Source organism: Prionailurus viverrinus, chromosome A1 (assembly GCF_022837055.1).
Source record: "Prionailurus viverrinus isolate Anna chromosome A1, UM_Priviv_1.0, whole genome shotgun sequence".
Lineage (NCBI taxonomy): Eukaryota > Metazoa > Chordata > Mammalia > Carnivora > Felidae > Prionailurus > Prionailurus viverrinus.
In genome coordinates, this window is record NC_062561.1 from 193,615,122 (window position 1) to 193,641,945 (window position 26,824).

General features: G+C 39.2%; 1 protein-coding gene across 2 annotated transcripts in view; it reads right to left on the reverse strand.

Annotated features, from left to right (window-relative positions):
* Positions 1-622: 622 nt before the first annotated feature.
* Positions 623-26,824, reverse strand: part of MRPL22 (mitochondrial ribosomal protein L22) — a 35,319-nt gene continuing 9,117 nt past the window's right edge. The window contains exons 3-7 of one of the 2 annotated variants that reach the window (XM_047867589.1): positions 20,371-20,488; positions 15,139-15,204; positions 13,838-13,915; positions 6,875-6,944; positions 623-918 (exon numbers count right to left, since the gene is read on the reverse strand). In XM_047867589.1, coding sequence (XP_047723545.1) covers positions 707-918; positions 6,875-6,944; positions 13,838-13,915; positions 15,139-15,204; positions 20,371-20,488 — 544 coding nt within the window. In that variant the 3' untranslated portion in view covers positions 623-706. Of the gene's footprint in view, positions 919-6,874; positions 6,945-13,837; positions 13,916-15,138; positions 15,205-20,370; positions 20,507-26,824 lie in introns of both variants that reach the window. The other variant, XM_047867580.1, reaches the window with a different exon arrangement.

Genomic DNA, 26,824 nt, shown 5'->3' on the forward strand with positions numbered 1-26,824 from the left:
GCAGTGCTCAGATCGGTTCAATTCCTCTCTCCGTAATAGAATTCCCTCTGAAAAATGAATCAATCCAGAACAAGATAGCCAAGTAACAGAAAGCATTGTTGGAAGGAGACATGAAAACAGTCTTTATTTAACTAGGAGAAAACTTTCCCGGTTAGAGGGTTTTGGTGTTCTAGATTAATGTATTTAATAAACTTCTGTAATCTCTAGTTACTGCTAAAGCAGTCAAGGAAAATAAAATTCCTCACCCATTGGCCCACACCAACAGTGGAAGAAAAAACAGAACTACACAATGTCCTAAAATGCATACAGCTATGCTCACCTCCACCACTTCCTTCCCTAGTCCCAAGAGAAAAGCAAGGGAAACAACCACAAGCTTTCTTCTTCTGTAACCTTCTACTCAAGTCCGTTATTGAAACTGCCCTCCTGCAGATGAAAAGTTAACATTCCCTCCCAAAGGTGCTCAAAAAAGCCTTCTGAATTATGGTCTGTTACTATGTTGAAAGCTGATTTCCCCTCACAGGTTGCAAATATACCCAGAGGACAAAAGAGGTGGGCAAAAACCTTATGAATATTCATATAAAATGAGCAATTATACTTCATATTGCAATAATTCAATGACAAGTCATAAAAAGCATTTGTCTTTAATTTGTCTCGTTTTAGGAAATAAATGGCAAAATATATACACTGTGGAATCTGAACCCCCCCATCACAGAGTATGAATAATGGTCCGGTTACGAAGCTCCTGAATATACTCCTTGGCATGGGTGACTGCCGTCTTCGGTGCCTCACGTGGAGGTGGAGGGCCTTCCACCAACTTCACAAAATAATGGCAATAAACCTTCTCCATGATCCCAAAGCGACCTCTGCCATGGTATCGGATGCGTTTCAGGTACTGGCCTCGCCCTGAGGTTGACTCAGCTAGACAGGGAAGACAAAGAGAGTTACAGGAAATGACTGCATCCCCAAGACTATAGCTCCATCAGGTGAGCAATCTGTCCTTTCTTCGACTGGATTCTTAGACTACCTGAGTTCCCTGGCTGGTGAGAGCAAATCTGTCTCAACACAAGCATCTCTTGAGTACTTATTAAGGAACAGGCTCTATTCTAGGTGTTGGAGAAAGAAGAGTGAACAAGACTAGCAAAGGTCCTATCTCCGTGAAGTGTACAATCCAGAGGAGAAAGACAGAAAATAAACATGATCATTGCAGTCAGTGACAAGTACGAAGAATAAAACAGTGATGTGACAGAGAATGATGGGGTGCCGGAGCAACCTCAGACTGGAGGGTGTGTCACGAGGCATCTTTGAGGAAGGGACATTTGATCCAAGACCAGAATGAGTCATCCATGCAAATATCTAGGGACATGGTATTCCAGGCTGAGGGAAAAGCAAGTGTAAAGACCAATGGTGCCCGGCTTGTTTTAGAAACAGAAAAAAGACCAGCCTGCTGAAGCATCCTAAACAAGGGAAAGAGTCGTACAAACAAGGGAAAGAGATCAGACATGAAGGCAAAATTACATAGAGCCCTGAAGGCCGAGCTAAGGAGTTTTTATTTTATTCTAATTGTGATGGGAAGTCACTGGAACCAAATGTTCCCAAATGCTGGTCCTCTGACTACCTCAGACTAGCCTACGGAACATATTTTAAATGCAGATGCTGAGACCCCCATCTCTGGAGATTCTAATTTAGTATATTTGGGGTGGGCCTTGGAAATTACATTCTGAACAAATAAGACCAATCCCTTTCCCCCAGTAATTCTGATTTGGGGCCAGTTTTAGGAACTCCCACATCACGGCTGCTTCCCCATCTCCTGTCCCCAACTCTGCACGTTAAAGTCTGACCTTGTAAAATTTAAGAAAATTTTTCTAACACTAGTTAAGAAGAAATCTGTTACCTGTTTTCACACACAGTAAATCAGAGTGGTAGCTGCCTTCTACTATTTTCTGAATTTATTTAGTCCATTACTTCGTGAGTCAATTTAATAAGGCTTTTACAAAGCCAAAACCTATAGAATACGTATCAAATTAATCCACTTCAATACTCACCATTCTTATATTCTTGCTGAGACATAACTTTATAAACACAAGGACTATGTTCAAGTATGCACCTGACAACCCTCTCACTAGAGTCCTCTCATGAAATGGGTTTCAGCAGAAACATCCTAGCTTTGCCAGAGAGAAAGCTAAGGATGAAAGTGATTAAGAAAACCTCTTCAGGTCTCAGTGAGATAAGGAAAGAGGTGCTATCCTTCTATAAACTTCATCCCTGGGCACTAAAGAAATGTGTTTAAGGATTTCCAAAGAGAAAGACAAATTACACAAATCACTTTATAATGAAGTAAGACTAGTTCCTCTGGATCCACCTGTCAGGAGGAAACCTACAAATAAGCATGATGACACTAGAAAAAGTTTAGAAATCTTCTAAAAGGTATTTTGCAAACATGACGGCTGCTTCTATCCACACTTGTGACGCGGCTCAACTTGAGCACCAATTTCCAAACACTCTGAGGAAAAGGAACACTACTCCACTGAATACAGTATTTTAACCAGCTAACTGTGCGGTACTACGTAACCTATCCAAACACAATGATCAGCCTTATCAGGGTCTATGTTAACTACCACTTTCCATCTCCGCCAAACACATTAAGAGCAAACATCAGTATCTGCTAAATGTCAGTCACGATTTCATCCTAAAGCCATGAAATACCATCTACCTATCTTGTGGCACATAATGCCATCATTTTTTAGTTCAGAACAAAAACATTAATTCTTCTGAAACACCAGGATTCTTTAGTACACTACAATGGGAATATGCAATACAGCCACTCTGAGGTCCGAATGAAATCAGGACTTAGAAGTACAGATTCCAAATTGGTTTCTGGTCTCCACTCCTCATAATAATTCTGTATGTTAGGGGTTTCAACTGCGTTTGTATGGAACCATTTCAATTAAAATGAAACAATATATAGAAGCTCACTATCCTGTGGCTCTGTTCCAATTGAAACACAGGTGGAGAGAGATCCAAAACCGTGCCATTCATTCACTCACCAACTATTTCTGAGTTGCTACTAGGTGCCAGGCTCTATCCTGGACTCCAGGGTTTCAGCAGTGACCCAGACATCGAGGAGCCCTTCTGTCTGCCTTATGCCCCACCCGTGGAGGCCCCAAGGCACAATTTCAAAACCACTGCTTATGGTTAATAGTCTTAAAACACTGCCTTAATAACTAAATCTCCTACCCCCAAACTTCCTGTGGTTCCTTTTCAATACAGTGTTAACCAAATCCCAGAGCCTGCCATCTTCGGCCTTCTGGATCTAGGCCCAGTCTGCCCTTCCAGTTTTATCTACTCAAGATCAACCTGCTGCTTCCTTCAGCTATTCTCACTGGACCACACAATTGCTGCTCATTCCACCCTAGGTGCCTTAGCTCATGTGGTTACTCCACCCTGAAAATCTTCTTTCTTCCCGGATGCTCTTTCAAATACCCAAATAGCTAGCTTCAAAAGCTAAATTTTTCCAGAAGATTACCATGATTCTTCTAATCAATACTGACCTCTTCTTTTCTACTCCTACTATTTACCTACATTACTCTTTTTGGTCCCAAACCATATGCTATCTTGTATAAGTGTTCATGTTTAATCTGTAAAAGTCACTGCCTCATACACGTCTTTTGAATTGCCCCAAAAGTTCACGTTCAACAAGGAATGGAAATGATTTTGAAATACAACTTCTGCTAATTACTATCACTTTTTCAATACAGGTATCTGGCAAATTTGTTCAAATTCTAAAATAAGTTTCAAAATTTTCCAAGTACATACAGTACTAACAGTGTAAACGGTTTATTCTTGCTCAGAAGAACAATTTATGTGTCCTTCCAAAGGACTACAAACAACAAAATTACATGTGCTAAGTGTTTTAAATTGCTTTAATATGATATACTGCCACCTCTAACTGTGTGGGTAGTATGCACGTGGAAGGTACTCAAATACTTTCTGAATCAAAGAAAAAAAACATTAAAACATCTCAAAAAATGGGAACAGCCTAAGGATAATGCCCAACAGGTATCAAGAATTTAAAATACTGTCAGTATTTCCTATTACTAGTATTTAGGTAAATGTGAATCCTGACATTCTAAAATTGGAAACCACTCTTCTCCCCCCTTCATCGTTCTTTGCCCAGAAGACTGATTTACAAAGTCAGTCAATCACTTTCCCTAAAGAATCACGTTAGATGCCATGAATCACTAAGCACTGACATTTTATTAGTCCATGTCCACTTGTTAAGACCTGTTCACAGTGCCATTAGTCATCATTATAAGTTTGAAAGGAAATGAATTTTCAAAATCTGTGGTCATGCAACACCAGGTATTAGCTTTAGAATGATGACAGGCATTTGAAGGAATTACTACATAATGAGAACATATGCTACCAAAAAGCACTTCCCTTATAATGCTAGACTTGCTCATGTCAAGGGACTGAGGGGCCACCGCTAAGCCAAAATCATAGCCAACAAGCGACTAGACTTTCATAACTCGAAAAGACATCTATCCATGGAATGAAATGTTTAGGCCTTTTTCAAGAATACAACGAGAAAAATCAGTGTCCCACATTTTATAGGTAAGAATCACTAAGATGTTTATTAAACAAATAGCTCCCCAGGCCTCCTCCCCCTCTGAGGTTTCAGATCCAGTGGGTCTGTGGTGGGGCCTGGCAATCTATATTTTTTTAATAAGAACCTCAGATGATTCTTATCAGGGAAGTTTGGCAAATACAGGGATAAAATGTCTGACATGTCACGGTAAGATTCTTCATCTTCTCGAAGGTACTCATTCCTTTTTCCTTCAGAAAGGAGGTAGGCAGCAAAATACTTAGCAAATGGGTTTTTATAATCATAAGACAAATCTAAACTTATCAGTCCCATTCAAGAAGAGATTTTTACACAAAAGTGGGTGAAAAAAGGGTACAGGTTGGATAGAGTTCTTTCAGCGGAAATGTGCAGAAGGAGACCAACGAATTAAAGGCCCATTCACGTAGGATTGGTTAAGTTTATTTTTGCTTAATGGCAACATTGAACTTTGCTCCTTCATTTGGGAAGACAGGATTAAGCTCCTCACCCTTTCTCACTTTACGAAAATTACTGAAAAGGATTTAAAGACAAATTCTATTTCATTTGTATCTGAATTCCATTACGTTTTGTCTGCCAGCTAAGAAGGCCATATTCCTATGAAACTGAATAAAATTAATTAAATTAGATTTGATATTCAGTCACAGAGCAGGAAAGGTCACCAAGAGGCTTCTTCATCCATTTCATCTCTTCCAATGATTCTGGACCCTCCCAGCATTATTTATTCATGCTGCTCCCAGAAGAAAATGCTTATGATTAACTACTACGGCCCTGCATTTTCTGAGCTGCCCTTTTGATTTCCCTCTGCATCTGTGCATGTATCAGAATATAATCAGTTATACAAGATTCAGCTTTAAAATAAGATATTTCAATTTGAAATCATAACTCATTTGCATTTCAGGAGTAGGTGTGGTCGCCAGCATCAATTCCAGGTGAGCTGAGGTAGGATTTTAATGTAACCAGCATAAATATCTCCAGTAGGGCAGTGGTCATGTGGCTAAGTAGAATTTACATGATCTGTTTTTACTCTAATTGTTGAAAAATCCTAATGGACAACTAATTTCTCCCATAATGATTCAGCCTTTTTCTCTCTAGAGAGTAGCAGTTCCCCATATCTTGAATTTAAAATACCTTTAGTCCTTCCTATATGTAGGTTTGGCAGATTGAGAAAATTTTGCTTCGACATCAACATCTCTGTTTGATTACAAAACTGCTGAGGTTAGGAGTAAGTACTGCCGAAGAGACAGGAAAACATTAGCCCCAACCACCGCTCCACTGTGTAGTGTTGGGAGGGGGCGAGGGAGCTTTGTAATAGCATTGGTCTCTTTCTCCAAAGAGAACTGTGTGGAGGTATGAAACAAATAAAAAAATCCCTTACATTGGACAGTGCATCATGCTTCCCAAAGCATTTTCACTTAATTTAATTTGATATGCAACAAGCATACAAAACCTGAGACAATGCTTCAGAATGTAAAAACAAAGGGAAACAAAGCCAGCTGGATCATCTGAGCCTTCCAAAGCCCCTTGGCTTTTACAATTCAACAGATTTTCCATCCTGGTAACTAGAAGGTTAAATTACAGGACACCTTTATGGATTAGGCACCTGGTTTGGCAAATTATAAATAAATATATTTGTAAGGCCACCTATGATTCTTTATTTACCTCCTCCAGGTTGACAAAGAATTTGTTTTTAAAATTCAGTTCTGGGGCACCTGGGTGGTTCAGTCGGTTAAGCATCTGACTTCGGCTCAGGTCATGATTTCACAGTTCATGAGTTCGAGCCCTGCGTCAGGCTCTGTATTGACAGCTCAGAGCCTGGAGCCTGTTTCAGATTCTACGGCTCCCTCTCTCTGCCCCTCCCCCACTCATGCTCTGTCTCTCGGTCTCTCAAAAATAAATAAATGTTAAAAAAAAATTAAAATCTCAGTCTTGTTCTTTCTTAGTCTTATTATGATTCAAGGACCACTGCATGTACCATCCTGATACCCACTATTTAATAAATTATTGGTAATGGTTTCATGATCTCAGTCATACTGCACAACAGGTAACAATAAAGCAGTAAGGTTATTGCCATTTATAACCATTTATAACAGACTAACTTTAGCATGCTGAAGGCAGAAGAATAAGCTATTACCAGCAATTTTCACTGGCAAACCCAGTCCTAAGTAGTTAGATATCAAAGACTGTTATTAGATAATGAACTTGGCATCACTATTGGAAAACATTTTCCAATGCTAAGAATATTAAAGATCTTACCTATATATAAATTGGATCTGAATTCCACATTGTGGTCTCTCACTGCCATTTCTTGTGCTTCTAAGAGAATCTTAAACAAAGAAAAGACAGGCATTCATATGGCTGACCCTGAACTAAAACGGAATTAAGTTTCTCATTTCTTGTTGTTATCTCTATAATATGACTGCTAATCACATGCCTCTGTTTTATAGTCTATTTTAAAAAGAGAACATTAAATGATAACAATACTAAGGAAAAGGGATACATTGAGCTTTCCTTCCTCAGACAAGAATTGTAAATTCAAGCAAGAATGTATGAGATGCAAAGGAGGAAATGGCAGCATTGGTAACAGTATCCTTGGTAATGAACACTAGTATGTCTTTGAGTCAAGAGACTTGTCAAAAAGTTCAAGAAGCTTAAGAGCTAAATCTTATTGAAAATTCTCAAACTTTGGATCCAAAATAACCATTAAACAACATCAGACAAGTAGAGAAAATCATACTTGAAAATTTTAAGAATTATTAAATTTATATTCTGTAGATATTTTGAATTAAGTTAACCTCCTCCAGAACCCATTTTTAAAAAGAGGACAATTGTCAAAAATAGCAGAAACCAATCTTTTACTCACTTAGAGAATATAATAAAAAGCTGAGTACACAAAAGATACTTAGTAATTGCATTCTGAACTGAATTAAATATAGGCATTACAATGGAACCTTTTAAAAGTCTGAATCCATCAATCTCAACTACTGAACTACTAAACTAAAAAGAGCTGGCTCTAAGTGAGATTTAACTGAAATATAGAAAATAATGCTGATATCCCCAGATGTCCTCATCGCAGCTTTTTGAAATAAGAACACCATGTATCCACATCGAAGAAGGTAGAAAGTACAGTGTTGTGGTTTGAGGGAGAAACGGATAGTGGGTGTTGCAGAAGGAGGGAGCTGTGGTTGCAGAGAAGGGCAAGAGAAAGAGGAGCACACAGGGGAACGCACCAGAATGCTTCCCCATAGCCAATAGTTTGGAAAACGAGAGGTGCTAAATTTTGTGAGTTCTTGAAACCAGTGGGACTTAAAGCCTGGGGTTTTAAAGGCCAGCCACCTTGGCTAGAATAGAACCCCAGAGGGCACCACATTGCTCCTGGAAAGAAGGCAGGCAAACAACCCGGGGACACACATCATGGAAACAGCTATCTAAAGAGCGCCTGGGGCACACAGTAGGGAGACTATTGCTCTTCTCAGAACATGTCCCTGAGAGGCAGCATTCACAGAGATGCCTCTCTGGGAACAAGGCAGCTAGCTGGCACCATTTCCCTCCCGGTCCCCCAGCATAAATGCAGAGCCACCTGATGGAAGCAGCTCAGTGCCAACAATGGCTGCCTAACTTGCTGCCAAACCCCAATCCCCTGTGCTTTTGTGGGACTGTCCTTCTCAGCCACACTTGCCTTGATCCCAGCAAGGCAGGCTCCTCTCCCCCATGAGACCAGAACAAACCCCTGCCCACATCACGTCTCCCAACGAGAGAGTTCTGCAAGTCCTCAGTTCTGGTGGAGTTGGTATCAGGTCTCAGGTCTCATTTCACAAGCAGACCAGAGCACATCTAGTTAAAACTCACCACATTCAAGCCAGGGACAAAACACTGCCCATAACAAGCAAGGAGGGCCTCTGCAGACGACTGGCCTGAAGGATAGAGCAGCCAAAACACAACAGTGGAGCACATGGAGCACACACCAGAGACACTCACTGAAGCACCAGGCCCTGGACACTACTTGACCTCTTCTTCACAAGGCCATTACCCTCAGGAGTAGGAGACAGACTGGCTACTTTGTGTTTTTGTTGCTGTTGTTTTAGAGAGCGAGCACAAGAGTGGATGTGTGGGGGAGAGGGACAAAGGGAAAAATCTTTTTTTTTTTTTTAATGTTTATTTATTTTTGAGAGAGGGAGAGGGTGAGCAGGGTAAGGGCAGAGAGAAAGAGGAGAGAGAGAATCCCAAGCAGGCTCCACACTGTCAGCACACAGCCCAATGCAGGGCTCAAACTCACAGTGAGATCATGACTTGAGCCCAAATCAAGAGTTGGATACTTAATCGACTGAGCCACCCAGGTGCCCCAGGAAGAGAATCTTAAGCAGGCTCGGTACAGAGCCTGATGCAGGGTTCAATCCCACAACCCTGGGATTTGACCTGAGCCAAAATCAAGAGTCAGACGCTCAACCAACTGAGCCACCCAGATATCCCATAACTGGCCTTTCTAATAGAGCGAAGAAGGCAAGGACTTAGACAAAATGCCAAGACAGAGGAATTTATCCCAAATGAAACAAGATAAGGCCGCAGCCAGAGATCTAAATGAAACAGATATACCATGCCTGATGTAGAATTTAAAGCAACAATCATAAGAAAATTCACTGGGTTTCAGAAAAGAATAGAAAACATCAGTGAGACCCTTACTACAGTGACAAGAGTTAAAAAAAAAAAAAAGAATCAGAGTTGAAGAATCAATAAACAAGACTAGAAACATGCTTGAAGCAATGAACAGAGGCTGGAAGAAGCAGAGGAACGAATTAATGACCTAGAAGACAAAATAATGGAAAATAATGAAGCTGACCTAGAACACAAAATAATGGAAAATAATGAAGCTGAACGAAACACGAGAACAGACTTATGGAACTCAGTGACTCCATCAAACATAATAACATTCATATTATAGGAGTCTGACAAGAAGAGAGAGAAAAGGGGAGAAAAATTATTTCAAGACACAATAGTGGAAAACTTCACTAATCTGGAAGGAGACAAACATCCAGATCCAGAAGGCACAGAGAATTCCCATCAAAATCAACAAAAGCAAGCCAACATCAAGATACAATATAATTAAACCTGCAAAATATAGTGATAAAGAAAAACATCTTAAAAGCAACAAGACAAAAGAAGTCCTTAATTTACAAGAGAAATGCAAACTGGTACAGCCACTCTGGAAAACAGTATGAAGGTTCCTCAAAAAATTAAAAAGAGAGATACGTTATGAGCCAGAAATTGTACTACTAAGTATACATCCAAAGGATACAAAAATGCTGATTCGAAGGAACACATGCACCCCAGTGTTTATAGCAGCACTATCAACAATAGCCAAATTATGGAAACAGCCCAAATGTCCATCAAATGATGAATGGATAAAGATGTGGTGTGTGGGTGTGTGGGTGTGTGGGTGTGTGTGTACACACACACACGTGTGCATGTGTGTGCGCACAATGGAATACTATTCAGCAGTCAAAAAGAATGAAGTCTTGCCATTTACAACAATGTGGATAGAGCAAGAGTGTATTATGCTAGGTGAAATAAGTCAGGCAGAAAAGACAAATACCATATGATTTCATTCATGTGGAGTTTAAGAAACACAACAGACGAACAATGGGAAGGGAAGGAAAAATAAGATAAAATCAGAGAAGGAGGCAAACCATAAGAGACTCTTAAATACAGAGAAAAAACTAGGGGTTGCTAGAGGGGAGGTAGGGGGGGAAATGGGCTAAATGGGTGATGGGCATTAAGGAAGGTACTTGCTGGGATGAGCACTGGGTGTTATATGTAAGTGATGAATCAATCACTGGGTTCTATTCCTGAAACCAATACTACACTGTATGTTAATTAACATGAACTAAAAAAAAAAAAAAAAAAATTCTTTCTCCCTCTGCCCCCTCCCCCACTTGTGTGTGTGCTCTCTCTAAAAAATATAAACAAATAAATATGGGGCACCTGGGTGGCTCATTCAGTTAAGCATCCAACTTTGGCTCAGGTCATGATCCTATGGTTCGTGGGAGCAGCAGCCCAGAGCCTGCTTCGGATTCTATGTACCCCTCTCTCTGCCCCTCCCATGCCTACGCTCTTTCTCTCTCTCAAAAATAAACCCTAAAAAAATTTTATAAAAAAACGTAAATAAATAAACAAGGAATTCCCATCCTTGTTTTTTTTTTTTTTTTTTTTTTTTGGGTAGAGAGGAGGTTTTGTTTTTGAAGGAGAGAGAGAGCATTAGCATGAGCAGGAGAGAGGGGCAGAGCAATAAAAAATCTTAAGCAGGCTCCACACTCAGCACAGAGCCTGATGCAGGGCTCGATCCCAGGACCCTGGGATCATGATCTGAGCCAAAAGCAAGAGTCAGACACTCAACCAACTGAGCCACCCAGGCACCCCTGTCCTTAACTTGTTTAATAGAAAACCCCAAGAAACAAAAACCAAAAATACAATCTTGTATGTATGCTGCCTATAGGAGATTCATTTTAGACCTAAAGACAACTGCAGATTGAAAGTGAGGGGGTGGATAGGGAGCCAGGGTGGCTCAGTCGTTTAAGTGTCTGACTTTGGCTCAGGTCATGATCTCACAGTTCATGGTTTCGAGCCCTGCGTCAGGCTCTGTGCTGACAGCTCAGAGCCTGGAGCCTGCTTCAGATTCTGTGTTTCCCTCTCTCTCTGCCTCTCCCCGTCTCGCACTCTGGCTCTCTCTCGCTCTCTCTCTCTCTCAAAAATAGACATTAAGAAAAAAATTAAAAAATAAAAAAGAAAGTGAGGGGGTGGAGAAACATTCATCACACAAATGGATGCCAAAAGAAAGGTGGGTACCATACTTATGTTGGACAAACTAGCCTTTAAAACAAAGATTGTAAAAAGAGACAAAGAAGGGCATTATATAATCATAAAGGGGATAATCGAACAAGAAGATATAACAATTGTAAATATTTATGCACCCAACATGCAAGCACCCAAATATATAACAACAATTAACAACAAACATAAAAGGGCGTGACTGGGTGGTTCAGTCAGTTAAGCATCTGACTCTTGATTTCAGCTCAGGTCATGATCTTGCAGTTCACGAGATTGAGCCCCACATCGGGCTCTGTGCTGACAGCACAGAGTCAGCTTGGGGATTCTCCCTCTCCCTCTCCCTCTGCCCCTCCCCTGCTTGTGTGTTCTTCCTCTCTCTCTGTCAAAATAAATAAATAGGAAAAAAAAACATAAAGGAACTAATTCATAATAACACAACAATACTACGGTCATGGGGTTCCTGGGTGGCTCAGTCGGTTAAGCATCTGACTCTTGGTTTCAGCTCAGGTCATGATCTCATGGTCGTGGGATCAAGCCCTACATCAAGCTCCAAACTGAGCAGGGAGCCTGCTTGGGATTCTCTCTCTCCCTTTCTCTCTGGCCCTCCCATATGTGTGCTAATAATAAATAAATTTTTAAAAAACATTTTTTAAAATATACTAGGGGACTTTAACACCTCAGACTTTAACATCTGTCAATGGACAGATCGTCTGAACAGAAAATCAACAAGGAAACAGTGGCTTTGAATGACACACTGGACCAGATGTACTTAACATATATTTAGGCCATTCCATTCTAAAACAGCAGAATACACATTATTTTCAAGTGTACATGGGACATTCTCCAAAACTGATCACATATTAGGTCACAAAACAGACCTCAACAAAAACAAAAACACTGAAATCATACCATGCCCCTTTTCTAAAGACCATAACACTATGAAACTAGAAGTCAAACTACAAGAAAAAAATCTTGAAGACCACAAATACATGAAGGATAAACAACATGTTGCTAAACAATGAATGGATCAACCAGGAAATCAAAGAAGAAATTAAAAAATACATAGAAACAAATGAAAATGAAAACACAACAGTCCAAAACCTTTGGGATGCAGCAAAAGCAGTCCTACAAGGGAAGTATATAGCAATACAGGTCTACCTCAAGAAGCAAAATAAATCTCAAATAAACAACCTAATCTTATACCTAAAGGAGCTAGAAAGAAAACAAATGAAGCCTAAAGCCAGCAGATGGAAGGAAATAATAAAGATTAAAGCAGAAATAAATGACAAATGATACAGAAACTAAAAAAACAATAGAACAGATCAATGAAACCAGGAGCTGGTTCAAATACCATTAGCCCATTTGTACATACTGATTCAGCTACATTCAGAACTGGAAAGGTCTTTAGAAATCATTAAGCAATTCCACCCAGTTTACAAATAAGAAAAATGGAACCAGACAGGTTAAATGTTGTGCCCATCATAATGATAGAATCTGTCACAGAAAAGATTAGACTCCAAGTCTCCTGGGTCCCAGGCCAGTGCTGTTTCCACCCAATTAATTATAAAATCATAAGCTCTCAATTGTGGAAATGACCAAAAAAAAAAAAAAAAAAAAAAAGTCGTCTAAAAAAATCTATCAAGCCCCAAATCATTAAAAGAAAGATTTATCACTTCAGGGGCACCTTGGTGACTCAGTCAGTTAAGCGTCTGACTTCAGCTCAGGTCATGATCTCACTATTTGTGGGTTTGAGCCCTGCATCAGGCTCTGTGCTAACAGCTCAGAGCCTGAAGCCCACTTCAGATTTTGTGTCTCTGTCTCTCTCTGCCCCTCCCCTGCTCTCACTAGCTCGCTCTCTCTCTCAAAAATAAATATAAATGTTGGGGCGCCTGGGTGGCTCAGTCGATTAAGCGTCCAACTTCGGCTCAGGTCACGATCTCGCGGTCCGTGAGTTCGAGCCCCGCGTCAGGCTCTGGGCTGATGGCTCAGAGCCTGGAGCCTGCTTCTGATTCTGTGTCTCCCTCTCTCTCTGCCCCTCCCCCGTTCATGCTCTGTCTCTCTCTGTCTCAAAAATAAATAAATGTTAAAAAAAAAATTTTTTTTAAAATATATAAATGTTAAAAAAATTTTTTTAATAAATAAAAGAAAGATTTATCACTTCATAGACAGTAAAAAAAATGAATAAATGGTGCAAATAAAAGCATCTCCAGGCAAAAACAAAAAACAAAAAACTTAGGGCATACAACATTCCTAAGGTATAAGGACATCAATAAAACTGAGTGCCCTGAATCTGTATTATATGAACGATGCATTTACACCAGAGAATTCAGGACTGAGGTTGAGCTTACTAATACCAGCAGACAGCTATGCATTCCCTCCCCACAAATCTTAGTTTACCTCTTTAATTATCTGGGCCCCTTTTTTGTCACTGAATTCCAATTGAGCCAAAGCCTGGTCAATGGACATTCCTCGTATCTAGAATTAAAGGGTAACAGGCAAGAGAAGATAAACAAATTTGTTTAAAAAGTCAACGTTCTCTTTTCAATGAAAAGTAAACACTTTTACATAACACAAATAACTCTAGCTAGTAGCTAACTAGTTATATGTCAATTATATCTCAGTAAAACTAGGGGGCATTTAAAAAAAATAAAAATAAAAACAGCTAACTAAATGCAGGCAAAGAAGAAAAGATATTTGAGAAGGGATGCCATCCTCTTTAAGTCAAAATCAAAGTTAGGGGCACCTGAATGGCTCAGTTGGTTGAGCATCTAGCTCTTGGTTTCAGCTCAGGTCATGATCTCATGGCTCCTGAGTTTGAGCCCCACATCAGGCTCTGGGCTGATAGTGCGGAGGCTGCTTGGAATTCTCTCTCCCTCTCTCTCTGCCCCTCCCCTGCTCTCTCTCTCTCTCTCTCTGAAAATAAAATGTTTTTAAAATTTTTTTTTTAACATTTTTATTTATTTTTGAGAGACAGAGACAGAACACAAGTGGGGAAGGGGCGGAGAGAGAGGGAGACACAGAATCTGAAGCAGGCTCCAGGCTCTGAGCTGTCAGCACAGAGCCTGATGTGGGGCTCAAACCCACAAGGCGTGAGATCATGACCTCATCCGAAGTTGGACGCTTAAACGACTGAGTCACCCAGGCACCCCATAAAAACTTAAAAAAAAATTATTAAAAGAATCAAACATTTTAACCATAAAACTTAGCTTATAAATGTTTCAGTAATATTAAGAGAGCAGATGTGAGAGAGAGATCACAGAGTGGCAAGGACCACACTACGCATTAAAGGCATTTCCCTCTCCTACAGGATAAATATATTATATGTATATCTGGGGCTTTGCCTTCTTTTATACATAAATTTCATTCTCCAGAGAAAAATCTTAAACAGCAATAGTTTTGAAATAGGTTGAATCAACTTTTAAGATAAATAAGCTTGCCTCCTGGATCCTCTTAGGGTATAGCCAGATTCCTGATGCCTTTTTCTAAATATCTATGTATCCAACATGATTTAGTTTCTCAGAAGAAAGGTAAAAATTAAGCAAAATCACACATCTCTGGGCAATCATTTGTGGATTACTTACGACTGTCTGAACATGTAATTATATTTCTCACTTTTTGGAGAAATCAGGGCAAATTTTTTTCAATTCTTCAAATCCTGGTAGAAAATTTTTAGTTTCTTTATAGTCATTTTAGCTTACCAATTTTGCCAAATACCACATCTTGTCTTTGCTGTATTTTATTTGCCGTCGACAATGGTAGATTTCCTTGCAAACAGGGAAAAGAAAAAAAAAAAGTTAGCAAACTGATCAAAATAACAATAACATACACTGTTAATAAAGCTTTCACTTTTTATGCCTAATGAAAATACTGCCACAGGAAATAAAAACATTATTAAGAATTTGGAGATTATTTTTCCCTATACTAAAGTTATATTTTTCCAAATTATCACTATGTTAAAAGGATTATTAAGGCAGAAATAGAACTACAACCTGGCTACTTTGTGCCATATTTGCAACATTTCTATCCAGAGAAATAGTAAAAGATTTCGTTTTGATATAAAATAATAACTTTCAAAATTTATTTTGAAAACACTTAGCTGGCTGGCTAAAAAGAACAAAAGAAAAGGTACAACAAGACCAAAGTTTCCTTTTTTCCTCAGTGAGGAGAATAATGGTGAAATGGACAAAAAAAAAAACCTGTTTTCATAGGATATTCTTGTTATTTGGTAAGAGCACAGGATCTAGAATCAGACTACCTGGATTTGAATTCTACTTCTAGCATCTACTAGCTATAGAATCCAAGCTATTTAACCTCTCTGTACCTCTAAGTTTCCTCTTTAAAATGAAGATCACAGCACCAACCCCATAAAAATATAGTAAGAATTAAATAAAATAATCTATGTAAAGGAAGCATTCTACAGTGCCTCAGCACATGGTCAGATCTTTATTATCTTCTATTTATGGTGGTAGCTATATCCCATTTAATTTTTTTACTCAATCATCCATTACACAATTTACAGTTCACAACGTACTTTCCAAGGCCATTATTTCATTTGCTCTCACTCTAATTTTATTTTTATAAAGTAAAAATCAGAACAATCAAGTGACTAATCCAAGACCACAAAGCTTGTGAGAGACAAAGCTGGAAGTCAAAGTGCCATCCAGGGAAGTATATGAAATGCCTAAATACAATGTCTAGTAGGTGTATCTTTAAAGTTCCCCTATGACTGTAAAACCTACATTCCTTCCACCATATTACACCATATTGTCCCTTTAAAAAAATTAGAAACCATTTGTCAAGGTAAACAATAACAAGGAAACCTCAGAACTTCCTAACATTCTGACTCCTGCTGGAAATTTTCAAATGCCTTAGAAACAGCAGTTTTCTCAAGTGGCCATCTTTTAATATGGAGCAGATTTCATTTCAGTTGCAATAGAAGCTGACAGGCTGAAAACTGTAGCAATAGCCTAATTACGTTTTCAGCAATAAAGTGTCCTGGGGAGCACTGGAGGGGAAAGAAGAACTGTCATGACTGATAATATTCATCTGCAAAAATTAATACACTCAGTAAAATCTTTGATATAGAAACCCTTCAATTCTTGGTTTCCCATGGTGGGCTATCTCCTAACCTGAATTGTATGTGATTGTCTTCCAATTTTGTAAAAAAGATACTGTACTCCTGGAAGGGGCATGGGGAAAAAAAAGGAATGACGTATTTACAAAAGAAAAAAAAAAAAAGAAGAAGAAGAAAGTTATTCAATCACGCTCTCTGAAAACTAAAAAGCTCAGCATTTACTTTAGGCAGATGCAATGTCTCAGTGCATTTTCTAAACATAAACCAGACAAACCTATCATAGCAAATACATAAAGTGGCAAAGTTGAAGGTCACAAGATCAAGTTAGAGGTCATTATTAACCAACCTCTATAGTAAATTAGATAAAGTTAACTTAGGATATAATGTGCAAAAAAGTTACTGAAATGAGGTAAAAGTCTAAATTATGAAATGTCTACCTTGATAACTTTTAAAGAAGTTAACTTGTTTTAAAATGCACATAATAACTCAAATGATAAAAACGTAGCACCTAATAGAAGTCCAAACTAGAGCTTTATGGGATCCATATAATAACTTGTAAGTATGACTTATTCTCAGTATGTCAATTAATCCATAAATTTAAAATGTCTCCGGGGCGTCTGGGTGACTCAGTCGATTGAGTGTCCGACTTCAGTTCAGGTCACGATCTCACAGTTTGTGAGTTCGAGCCCCGCGTCGGGCTCTGTGCTGACAGCTCAGAGCCTGGACCCTGCTTCAGATTCTGTGTCTCCCTCTCTCTCTGCCCCTCCCCCGCTCATGCTCTGTCTCTCTCTCTCTCAAAAATAAACATTAAAAAAAAATAAAATAAAATAAAAAATAAAAAAAATGTCTCCTATGGAAATGGTTGTCGAAACAGTTTTGATACAGTCTCACTGCATTTTTAACTTATTTAAGATAGTTTTCTTCAAAGGTATTGCAAAAGTAATCTCAAGACCAAATTAACAAGATATGACTATTATGAAGAAAGCCATTTAATTTATCTCTGGCTCATTTTCTGTACCATGTGAAGCCATATGTTGGATAAAGTCTACACAGGAATCTCTATTATTTGGAAATTGGTGTTAGCTAAACTAGGAAAATAGTCTTAAAAATAAGAGGAATGGCCTAAAAAAAGCCTAAATTGATGACATTCATTTTAACTTACTGCTATAGGATTTACTCACTATGGATCCACTATTATTTAGCTGCATATTTCAATGCTGAAGATCAGAATGAGTTAAAATTGTAAATATTATCTGACCCCCTTTTAAACTAGGGATAAAACTAAATTTTTTTAAAATTTTTTTTAACGTTTATTTATTTTTGAGACAGAGAGAGACAGAGCATGAACGGGGGAGGGGCAGAGAGAGAGGGAGACACAGTATCGGAAGCAGGCACCAGGCTCTGAGCCATCAGCCCAGAGCCTGACGCGGGGCTCGAACTCACGGACCGCGAGATCGTGACCTGAGCTGAAGTCGGACGTTTAACCAACTGAGCCACCCAGGCGCCCCTAAACTAGGGATAAAACTAATTTTTAAGATGTTTGCAGTTAGCAGATTGACAAGTAAAAGGTCACACGGCACAAAATCACAGTATAAGAGCTATGTGGCTAGATGTGCAAATTATTCCATTATTAAGCTAGGTATTTAATGAAGGGCATCAATATTTCAGTCATAACAGGTATAAATGATGCACCAATGTCGATTTACCAAATACTATTTAAACTCAGAAAATGTTAAGGTATTTTCTAAGAGTCCTAGTTTGTTCCCAAAAGGATTACTCACTCAAAATCTGTGATCTCAACTGTTTACTACTTGAATTTTGCCACTTCGGATATATCCTGAAGTGCATTTGTTTTAGTATCCTAAAAGATTACTACTACAAAATACACAATTTTACTTTTAGATTTTGAACCTGACAAATGCTATGATTTCTTTCTCAATTAGTATCTAAGTTCAAAGAGCTCAGGTAAGAAAAAAGCTCATTAACAATAGGAAATTATTTATGATATTTGTACACATATGTAACTTTTTCTAAATTTTGGTTAATTATAAAGTGGAATCAATACTTAACAGCATAGATTCTGTCACAAATCTAACTTTTAAGTTCTGATGCCAAGATAAAACATGAAAGATAGAAAGTTATTTGTTTAGAGGTGCCTGCATGGCTCAGTTGGTTAAGCATCCAATTTTGGCTCAAGTCATGATCTCATAATTTGTGGGTTCAAGCCCCTCATAGGGCTCACTGCTGTCAGCACAGAGTCGCTTCGGATCCTCTGTCCCTGTCTCTTTGCCCCTCCCCCACTTACACGTGCACTCTCTCTCTCAAAAAGAAACATTAAAAAAAATTAAGGGTGCCTGGGTGGCTCAGTCGCTTATGCATCTGACTTAGGCTCAGGTCATAACCTCACGGTGAGTTCAAGCCCTGCATGGGGTTCTGTGCTGTCATGACAGCTCAGAGCCTGGAGCCTGCTTCAGATTCTGTGTCTCCCTCTCTCTCTGCCCTTCTCCCATTCACACTCTGTCTCTCTGTCTCTCTCTCAAAATAAATAAACATTAAAAAAAATTTTTTTAATTAAAAAAAAATTTTTTTAAGCTATTTGTTTAAACTAATAGCATCTCTTTTTTCTATTTCCCAATGTGGGAGCTCTTTAAATTAATAAATTAACTCCCCTAAATAAGAAAAAAAAAAAAAAAAAGAAAGAAAACCTAATACTGTACTAAATCAAACCAATACTTAGCAACTAAATCCTAATGAAATTCATGCTGTCAAATTCATATAAAAATTAAGCAAATGAAGGGAGCCTGGGTGGCTCGGTCGGTGAAGCGTCCAACTTCAGCTCTGGTCATGATCTCTCAGCTTGTGGGTTTGAGCCTCGCATCGGGCTCGTGCTGACAGCTTAGAGCCTGGAGCCTGCTTCAGATTCTGTGTCCCAATATCTAGGCCCCTCCCCAACTCGTGCCCTCTCTCTCTCAAGAATAAATAAAACACTAAAAAAATAATAATTTTTTTTTAAGTTAAGCAAATAATATTACTTAGATGATACTGGGATCCAGTGGCCCTGAATCCCAAAGGTCTTTAAAAGATGTTTGCTAAACTGAATGATATATAACTGACACTAACACTACTGATATTCTATTAATAGCGTTATTAATTAATAATTAATTCTCTTTCTAAGCACTTACCACGGTTTATTTTCTTAAGGATTCAAATGTCCCACCTTGTTGATGTAATCATTAGCTGCTTAAACTTTTTAACAGATATAAATTCACATTAAGCTGGAAATTAGTCTTATATCTCAGACTAGATAACTCACCAGCAGTTTGGAGAGGGTAAAAGAATTCTGAGCAGCTAAAGATAAAACTCAGTATCTCTGAAAGGAATCCAGTGATTAAATTTAAACCTTAATTCAAAAGTTTGTGAATTACAAACACACAGAAAATCACAACTTAATGCGTCTATGTCCAAAATTTAAAACACTAGAAAACCATATATATATGATTTAAATATGGTCAATGGTTTAAGTCATCCTTTCCAACTCCTCATGCTCCATTACTAAGAATACATTAGCAAGCCTCCTAAGAGTCAAAAATCTATCAGGATGCCTCGAGCTATTAGCTTAGTTTTAGAATTAAGGCCCCCATACAGAAGGTAAAGTCAAGGCAAACAAGTAAACAAAACAACCTTTTAACAATACCAACGAGGTAAATCTAGAACATTTTCTGTATCAATCAAATGATCATGCAAATTGCCATATGCTTTTTCCCTTTCCTCACATGGAACAGTAACTCATTGCTAGCCACCTAAGAGTAAGAGCTCGTCATCAAAATTAAGAGATTATTTCTAGCCACAAACTTACTGCTGGTCGCCGAGGTTCACCAGGCAATTGTGGAGGATACACAATTTTATTCTTCTTTTCCCATTTTCGAGATACGTCCAGAGATGCAGTTGTGTGGATATGTGACTGGGGTAAAACGCTGTGAGATGAAAGAAGTCTGTAAAACAAGACACACTTAGAATCTTTTCCAGAGCTTAGGTATCTTCTGAACCACATTAGCTCCATTTTGATCAAAACTATTTAGTATCACAAGTGGAAACAGTCTAGATGTCTTCATTAACAGAGAACAACTTTACATAAAATATCACAAGAGTCAGTTTACTGAAAGCTAAAAGTAAACAGTTGTGTGGCACCTGTAACTTAGTCAGTTGAGCATCCGACTCTTGATTTCAGCTCAGGTTGTGTTCCCAGAGTCGTGGGATCAAACGCCAAGTCTGGCTCCACGCTGAAAGCCCTGTCCCTCTAGCCCCCTAAATTTAAAATTAAATTTTGGTTTCTCTGTCTTTAAAATTAAAAAAAAAAAAAAAAGTAAAAAGTTAAAGATTAGCATAAGTCAAATAGTAAACAGATATTAACCCATGATCTCTTGCCTTGACTGGCCAAAAAATATTGACTCTCTAATATAAGCCAATTCAGTTCTAAAACAGACTTAAAGAAGACACGGGGCACCTGGGTGGCACAGTTGGTTAAGCGTCTGACTTTGGCTCAGGTCATCATCTTGTGGTTCGTGAGTTCAAGCCCCACATCAGGCTCTCTGTGGTCAGCACATAGCCAGCTTCAGATCCTGTCTCCCTCTCTCTGCCCCTCTCACTTCATGCTCATTCATTCGCACTCCTCTCTCTCTCTCTCTCAAAAATAAATGAACGTTTAAAAAAAAAAGAAGATACATTGGATCCCTGACTTGCTCTGTAGAATTACTCAACTTTGCCGAGGAGGCAAGACAAACTGAATCATTTCGTAATCCCTAAGAACTTAATAAAGGTGGCATTATGTACCTCTTGATGAAAGAACACACTACCCACTACCCATGAAGTAGTCTTTCTGCAAAAACAAACCTGAATTAATTGGGCTTCTAGATTCAATACAGGAAATACAAAGAGAGGAAACATGTTAAACAATACAAGGGATGTGCTCAGCAAAATCCAAGCTGCACAAACTACAAGACAGCCTATTTTCCTCAACAAATAAATTACAAGGGGAAAAAGAAAGAGCTGAAAAAAGGATCTACTAATTAAGAGACTTAAGAGCAATATCAATTAATTTCAATGTGTAGATTATGACAATTTTAAAAGTATAACAGTGATTTAACCTTTGGAAATCTGAATATTAACTGGATATTTGATGCTTTTTAGTGAGATATATAGTGAAATATTCATGGATTAAATAATATAGTGTCTGGGATTTGTCTCAAAATATGATGGGAAAGAGTAGGGAACATAGTAGGGAACAAAACAAGATTGGCCATGAGTAACTTATTGAAGTTGGGTGATGAGTTTAAGAGGGTTCATCATATTATCTATTTTTGTATCTCTGGGGATATCCAAGTAACACACAAACTTGGTGTTTCCATGCTATGCAGAATACAGAGTCTAAAATCCCAGCAAGACACACAAGGCCTTTTATAATCTAACCCCAACCTTGCCATCTTGGCTCATTCACCTTTTGGCCTGGCCACACAGATGTTCATTGTTCCCTGAACAAACCACATACTTTCGTGTGTTTATGCTTTTGATCATATTGTTTTTTCCTCAATCATTATCTCCTGAATGAAATGTTTGTCCGGTTTTAAACTCCAGCTCAAATGTCACCTCACTGCAAGCTATCACGTGATCCCTTCTCCCAACCATTCTCCCCACTGTCTTTTGTTTCTATTTATTTTTGAAAGACAGAGAGAGAGAGAGAGAGAGACAGACAGACAGACAGACAGAGAGACAGAGAGAGGCTCCATGCTCTAAGCAGGCTCCATGCTGTCAGCACAGCACTCAACACGGGACTTGAACCCATGAACTGTGAGACCATGACCCGAGCCAAAATCAAGAGTCAGACACTTGGCCACCCAGGCGCCCCTTCCCCACTATGTTAGTACTCTGTTCTTGAAGAGACTGGGAGGAAAAGAGACTGAGTCGCTACCAGGGATACACGGGGACAACCTGACGGGCCATAGGTGCGTGATTGCAAACTGGGAGAGATAAAATGAATGGAAGGGAGGGATCCCCTTCTGTGGACAGACAAAGGGAAGAGAAAGAGCGGCTGGGGAAGCATAGGACTGTATCTAGACAAGAGAAAAACCTCAGAGCAGCATGGAGAAAGATCCAATCTCTAACTGCAGGGCTTTCTCTGGACTGGGGCTGGCTGCCCTGTTGGTGCACCTGGGGAGGAGGGGAGCCAGCCCCAGGCTCGATGCCTAGGTCGGGGGGCAGTCTGCAGTAGGAGAAAGTGATTCCCTCCCTGGAGTGCTGCGGGACAGGAGAAAGCCAGCAGGGACCACAGATCCGGCGGCATGGAGAGGCGCTTCCCCAGTAGCAGGGCGCACAGAGCGGGAGTTTGAATCCCAGCCAAGCGCGGGGCACAGGAGTCGGCAGAGCAGGGCAAACCGCCTCGTCTGCACCTGCGGCACAGTGAGGACGGCTCGAACAGAGTGATTTAGGACACCGGGTCCATGGAGGAGAGACTAGGGGGTTGCCATTTTTCACCCCACCACCACCAAGGCAGGGCCTCAGGGATCTAACCTCGGGCCCACAGTGGAGGCGAAAACCGAGTACACCAAACCACGCCCCTCCGTGCCAGGTAACTGCGCATCTACCGGAGCGGGATGGACTCTGAGGAACCAGAGGGACCCCTCCTCCTGACCAGCGCTGCTGCATCGCCTGGATTAACTCTCAGACAATTCTTGTTATATAGATATATTCTTCCTTCCTTTTCTCCTTCTTATCTCTTCCCTCCTCTAGTCTGGTTACTCTGGTTGTTGGTTTGTATAAACAGACATATTTAACCCATTCTCTTGACACATGGATCACCTCCTTCTTTCCTTTCTCTCTCTCTGGAATAATCAAGCTGTGTAGTTTCACTGTCTGGGTAATTTTATCTGCCTTTTCCCCTGCCTCCTTTATTTTCCTTTCTCTCTCTCTGGATTAAGCCGTTTAGTCTCTTTGCCTAATCAATGTTTATTCCCCCCCCCCCCCCCCCCCCCCGTCATTTCTCTCTTTGTATGTGATCTTCCATCGGCACCACCTCCACCCTGTTCTTTACTTGCAGCTGGTGTTTCTGGTTTTTTGCTTTGGGTTTTTTTTTTCTTTTTTCTTTCTTTCTTTCTTTTTTTTTTTTTTATTTGTGTGTTTGTGTGTTTTTTGTTTTCTGTTTGTTTATCTGTTTGTTTTCCTTTCCAGGGATACTTCAAGGCACAAATCAAAGCACACCTGGTGGAGGGCCCAAAACATCACTACAAGTAGGGGAAAAAAATAACCAAAGTCACAACAACAGAGAGCAAGTAACAGTCTCCAAAACACATCCTGAAGGGCCAGGCCCTGGACAGTATATGACCCCTTTTAATATAGCAGTGGTCACAGGTGCAGAGCACATAACAAGCTTTTAGAACACACAAAGGACAGAAAACTAACCAAAATGACCAAACAGAAGAATTCTCCTCAAAAGAAATTCCAGGAAGAAATGACAGCTAAAGAATTGATCAAAACAGATATAAGCAATATAACTGAACAAGAATTTTAGAATAACAGTCATAAGATTAATCACCGGGCTTGAAAAAAAGCATAGAAGACAGCAGAGAATCTACTGCTGCAGAGATCAAGGAACTAAAAAACAGTCATGATGAATTAAAAAATGCTATAAATGAGGTGCAAAATAAAATGGAGGTAACCAAAGTGCAGATTGAAGAGGCAGAGGGGAGAATAGGTGAATCAGAAAATAAAATTATGGAAAAAGAGGAAGCTGAGAAAAAGAGAGATAAAAAAAATCCTGGATCATGAAGGGAGAATTAGAGAACTAAGTGATTCCAGCAAAGAGAACAATATCTGTATCATAGGAATTCCAGATGAAGAAAAGAGAGAGAAAGGGGCTGAAGGTGTACTTGAACAAATCATAGCTGAGAACTTCCCCAATCTGGGGAAGGAAACAGACATTGAAATCCAAGAGGCACAGAGAACTCCCTTCAGATTTAACTTGAATCAATCTTCTGCACGACATATCACAGTGAAACTAGCAAAATACAAGAATAAAGAGAGAATTCTGAAAGCAGCTAGGGGTAAACGAGCCTTAACATACAAAGGTAGACACATAAGGGTAGTAGCAGAGCTATCCACTGAAACTTGGCAGGCCAGAAAGGAATGGCCGGAAATCTTCAATGTGATGAACAGGAAATATATGCAGCCAAGAATCCTTTATCCAGCAAGCCTGTCATTCAGAATAGAAGAAAGATAAAGGTTTCCCCAAACAAACAAAAACTGAAGGAATTCATCACCACTAAACCAGCCCTACAAGAGATCCTAAGGGGGATCCTGTGAGACAAAGTACCAGAGACATCACCGCAAACATGAAACCTACAGACATCACAATGACTCTAAACCCATATCTTTCAATAATAACACTGAATGTAAATGGACTAAATGCTCCAACCAAAAGACATAGGGTATCAGAATGGATAAAAAAACAAGACCCATCTATTTGCTGTCTACAAGAGACTCATTTTAGACCTTAGGACACCTTCAGATTGAAAGTGAGGGGATGGGGAACTATCTACCATGCTATTGAAAGTCAAAAGGAAGCTGGAGTAACCATACTCCTATCAGACAAACTAGACTTAAAATTAAAGGCTGTAACAAGAGATGAAGAAGGGCATTATATAATTATGGGGTCTATCCATCAGAAGAGCTAACAATTATAAATGTCTATGCACCGAATTCAGAAGCACCCAAATATATAAAACAATTAATCACAAACATAAGCAATCTTATTGGTAAGAATGTGGTAATTGCAGGGGACTTTAATACTCTACTTACAACAATGGACAGATCATCTAGACAGAAAATCAGTAAAGAAACAATGGCCCTGAGTGATACACTGGACCAGATGGACTTGACAGATATATTTAGAACTCTACGTCCTACAGCAGCAGAATATACGTTCTTCTCAAGTGCACATGGAACATTCCCCAAGATAGATCACATACTGGGTCACAAAACAGCCCTCAATATATATAAAAGAATTGAGATCATACCATGCACACTTTCAGATCACAATGCTACAAAACTTGAAATCAACCACAGGAGAAAGTGTGGAAAACCTCCAAATGCATGGAGGTTAAAGAATATCCTACTAAAGAACAAATGGGTCAACCAGGCAATTAAGGAAGAAATTTAAAAATATATGGAAACAAATGAAAATGAAAACACAACAATCCAAACCCTTTGGGATGCAGCAAAGGCAGTCCTAAGAGGAAAATACACTGCAATCCAGGCCTATCTCAAGAAACAAGAAAAATCCCAAAATACAAAATCTAACAGCATACCTAAAGGAACTAGAAGCAGAACAGCAAAGAAACCCCAAACCCAACAGAAGAAGAGAAATAATAAAGATCAAAGCATAAATAAAAAATATAGAATCATAAAACAGTAGAATAGATCAATGAAACTAAGAGTTGGTTTTTTGAAAAAATAAACAAAATTGATAAACCTCTAGCCAGGCTTCTCAAAAAGAAAAGAGAGACGATCCAAATAGATAAAAATCACAAATGAAAATGGATTTACTAAAACCAATCCTTCAGAACTACCAGGGAATACTATGAAAAATTATATGCCAACAAACTGGACAACCTGGAAAAAATGGACAAATTCCTGAACACCCACACACTTCCCAAATTCAAATGGGAAGAAATAGAAAATTTGAACAGACCCGTAACTAGTGAAGAAATTGAATCAGTTATCAAAAATCTCCCAGCAAATAAGAGTCCTGGACCAGATGGCTTCCCTGGGGAATTCTACCAGCCATTTAAAGGAGAGTTAATACCTATCCTTCTCAAGCTGTTCCAAAAAATAGAGAAGGAAAACTTCCAGACTCTTTCTATGAAGCCAGCATTACTTTGATTCCCAAACCAGACAGAGACCCAACAAAAAAGGAGAACTACAGGCCAATATCCCTGATGAATATGGATGCAAAAATTCGCAAAAAGATACTAGCAAATCAAATTCAACAGCATATAAAAGTACTCTCCTCCTGCCAATCATGCAACAGTGAGTTAGTACTATGGTACTGTAAGTTGGCTACAGAAGAATGAGTTCCTATAGTAAGAGTACAGATTTGAGCATTCTGAGGGCAAGTATAACATCTTCCGTATTCTAGCACTAAGGACAATATCTGGCACATGGATACTAAGTAAATATTTAACCCAGACTTAAATATTCAAAGTTATTGTAAAGTGGCAGATTTTCACACAATTTATGCAATTGGATGATATATTTAGCCA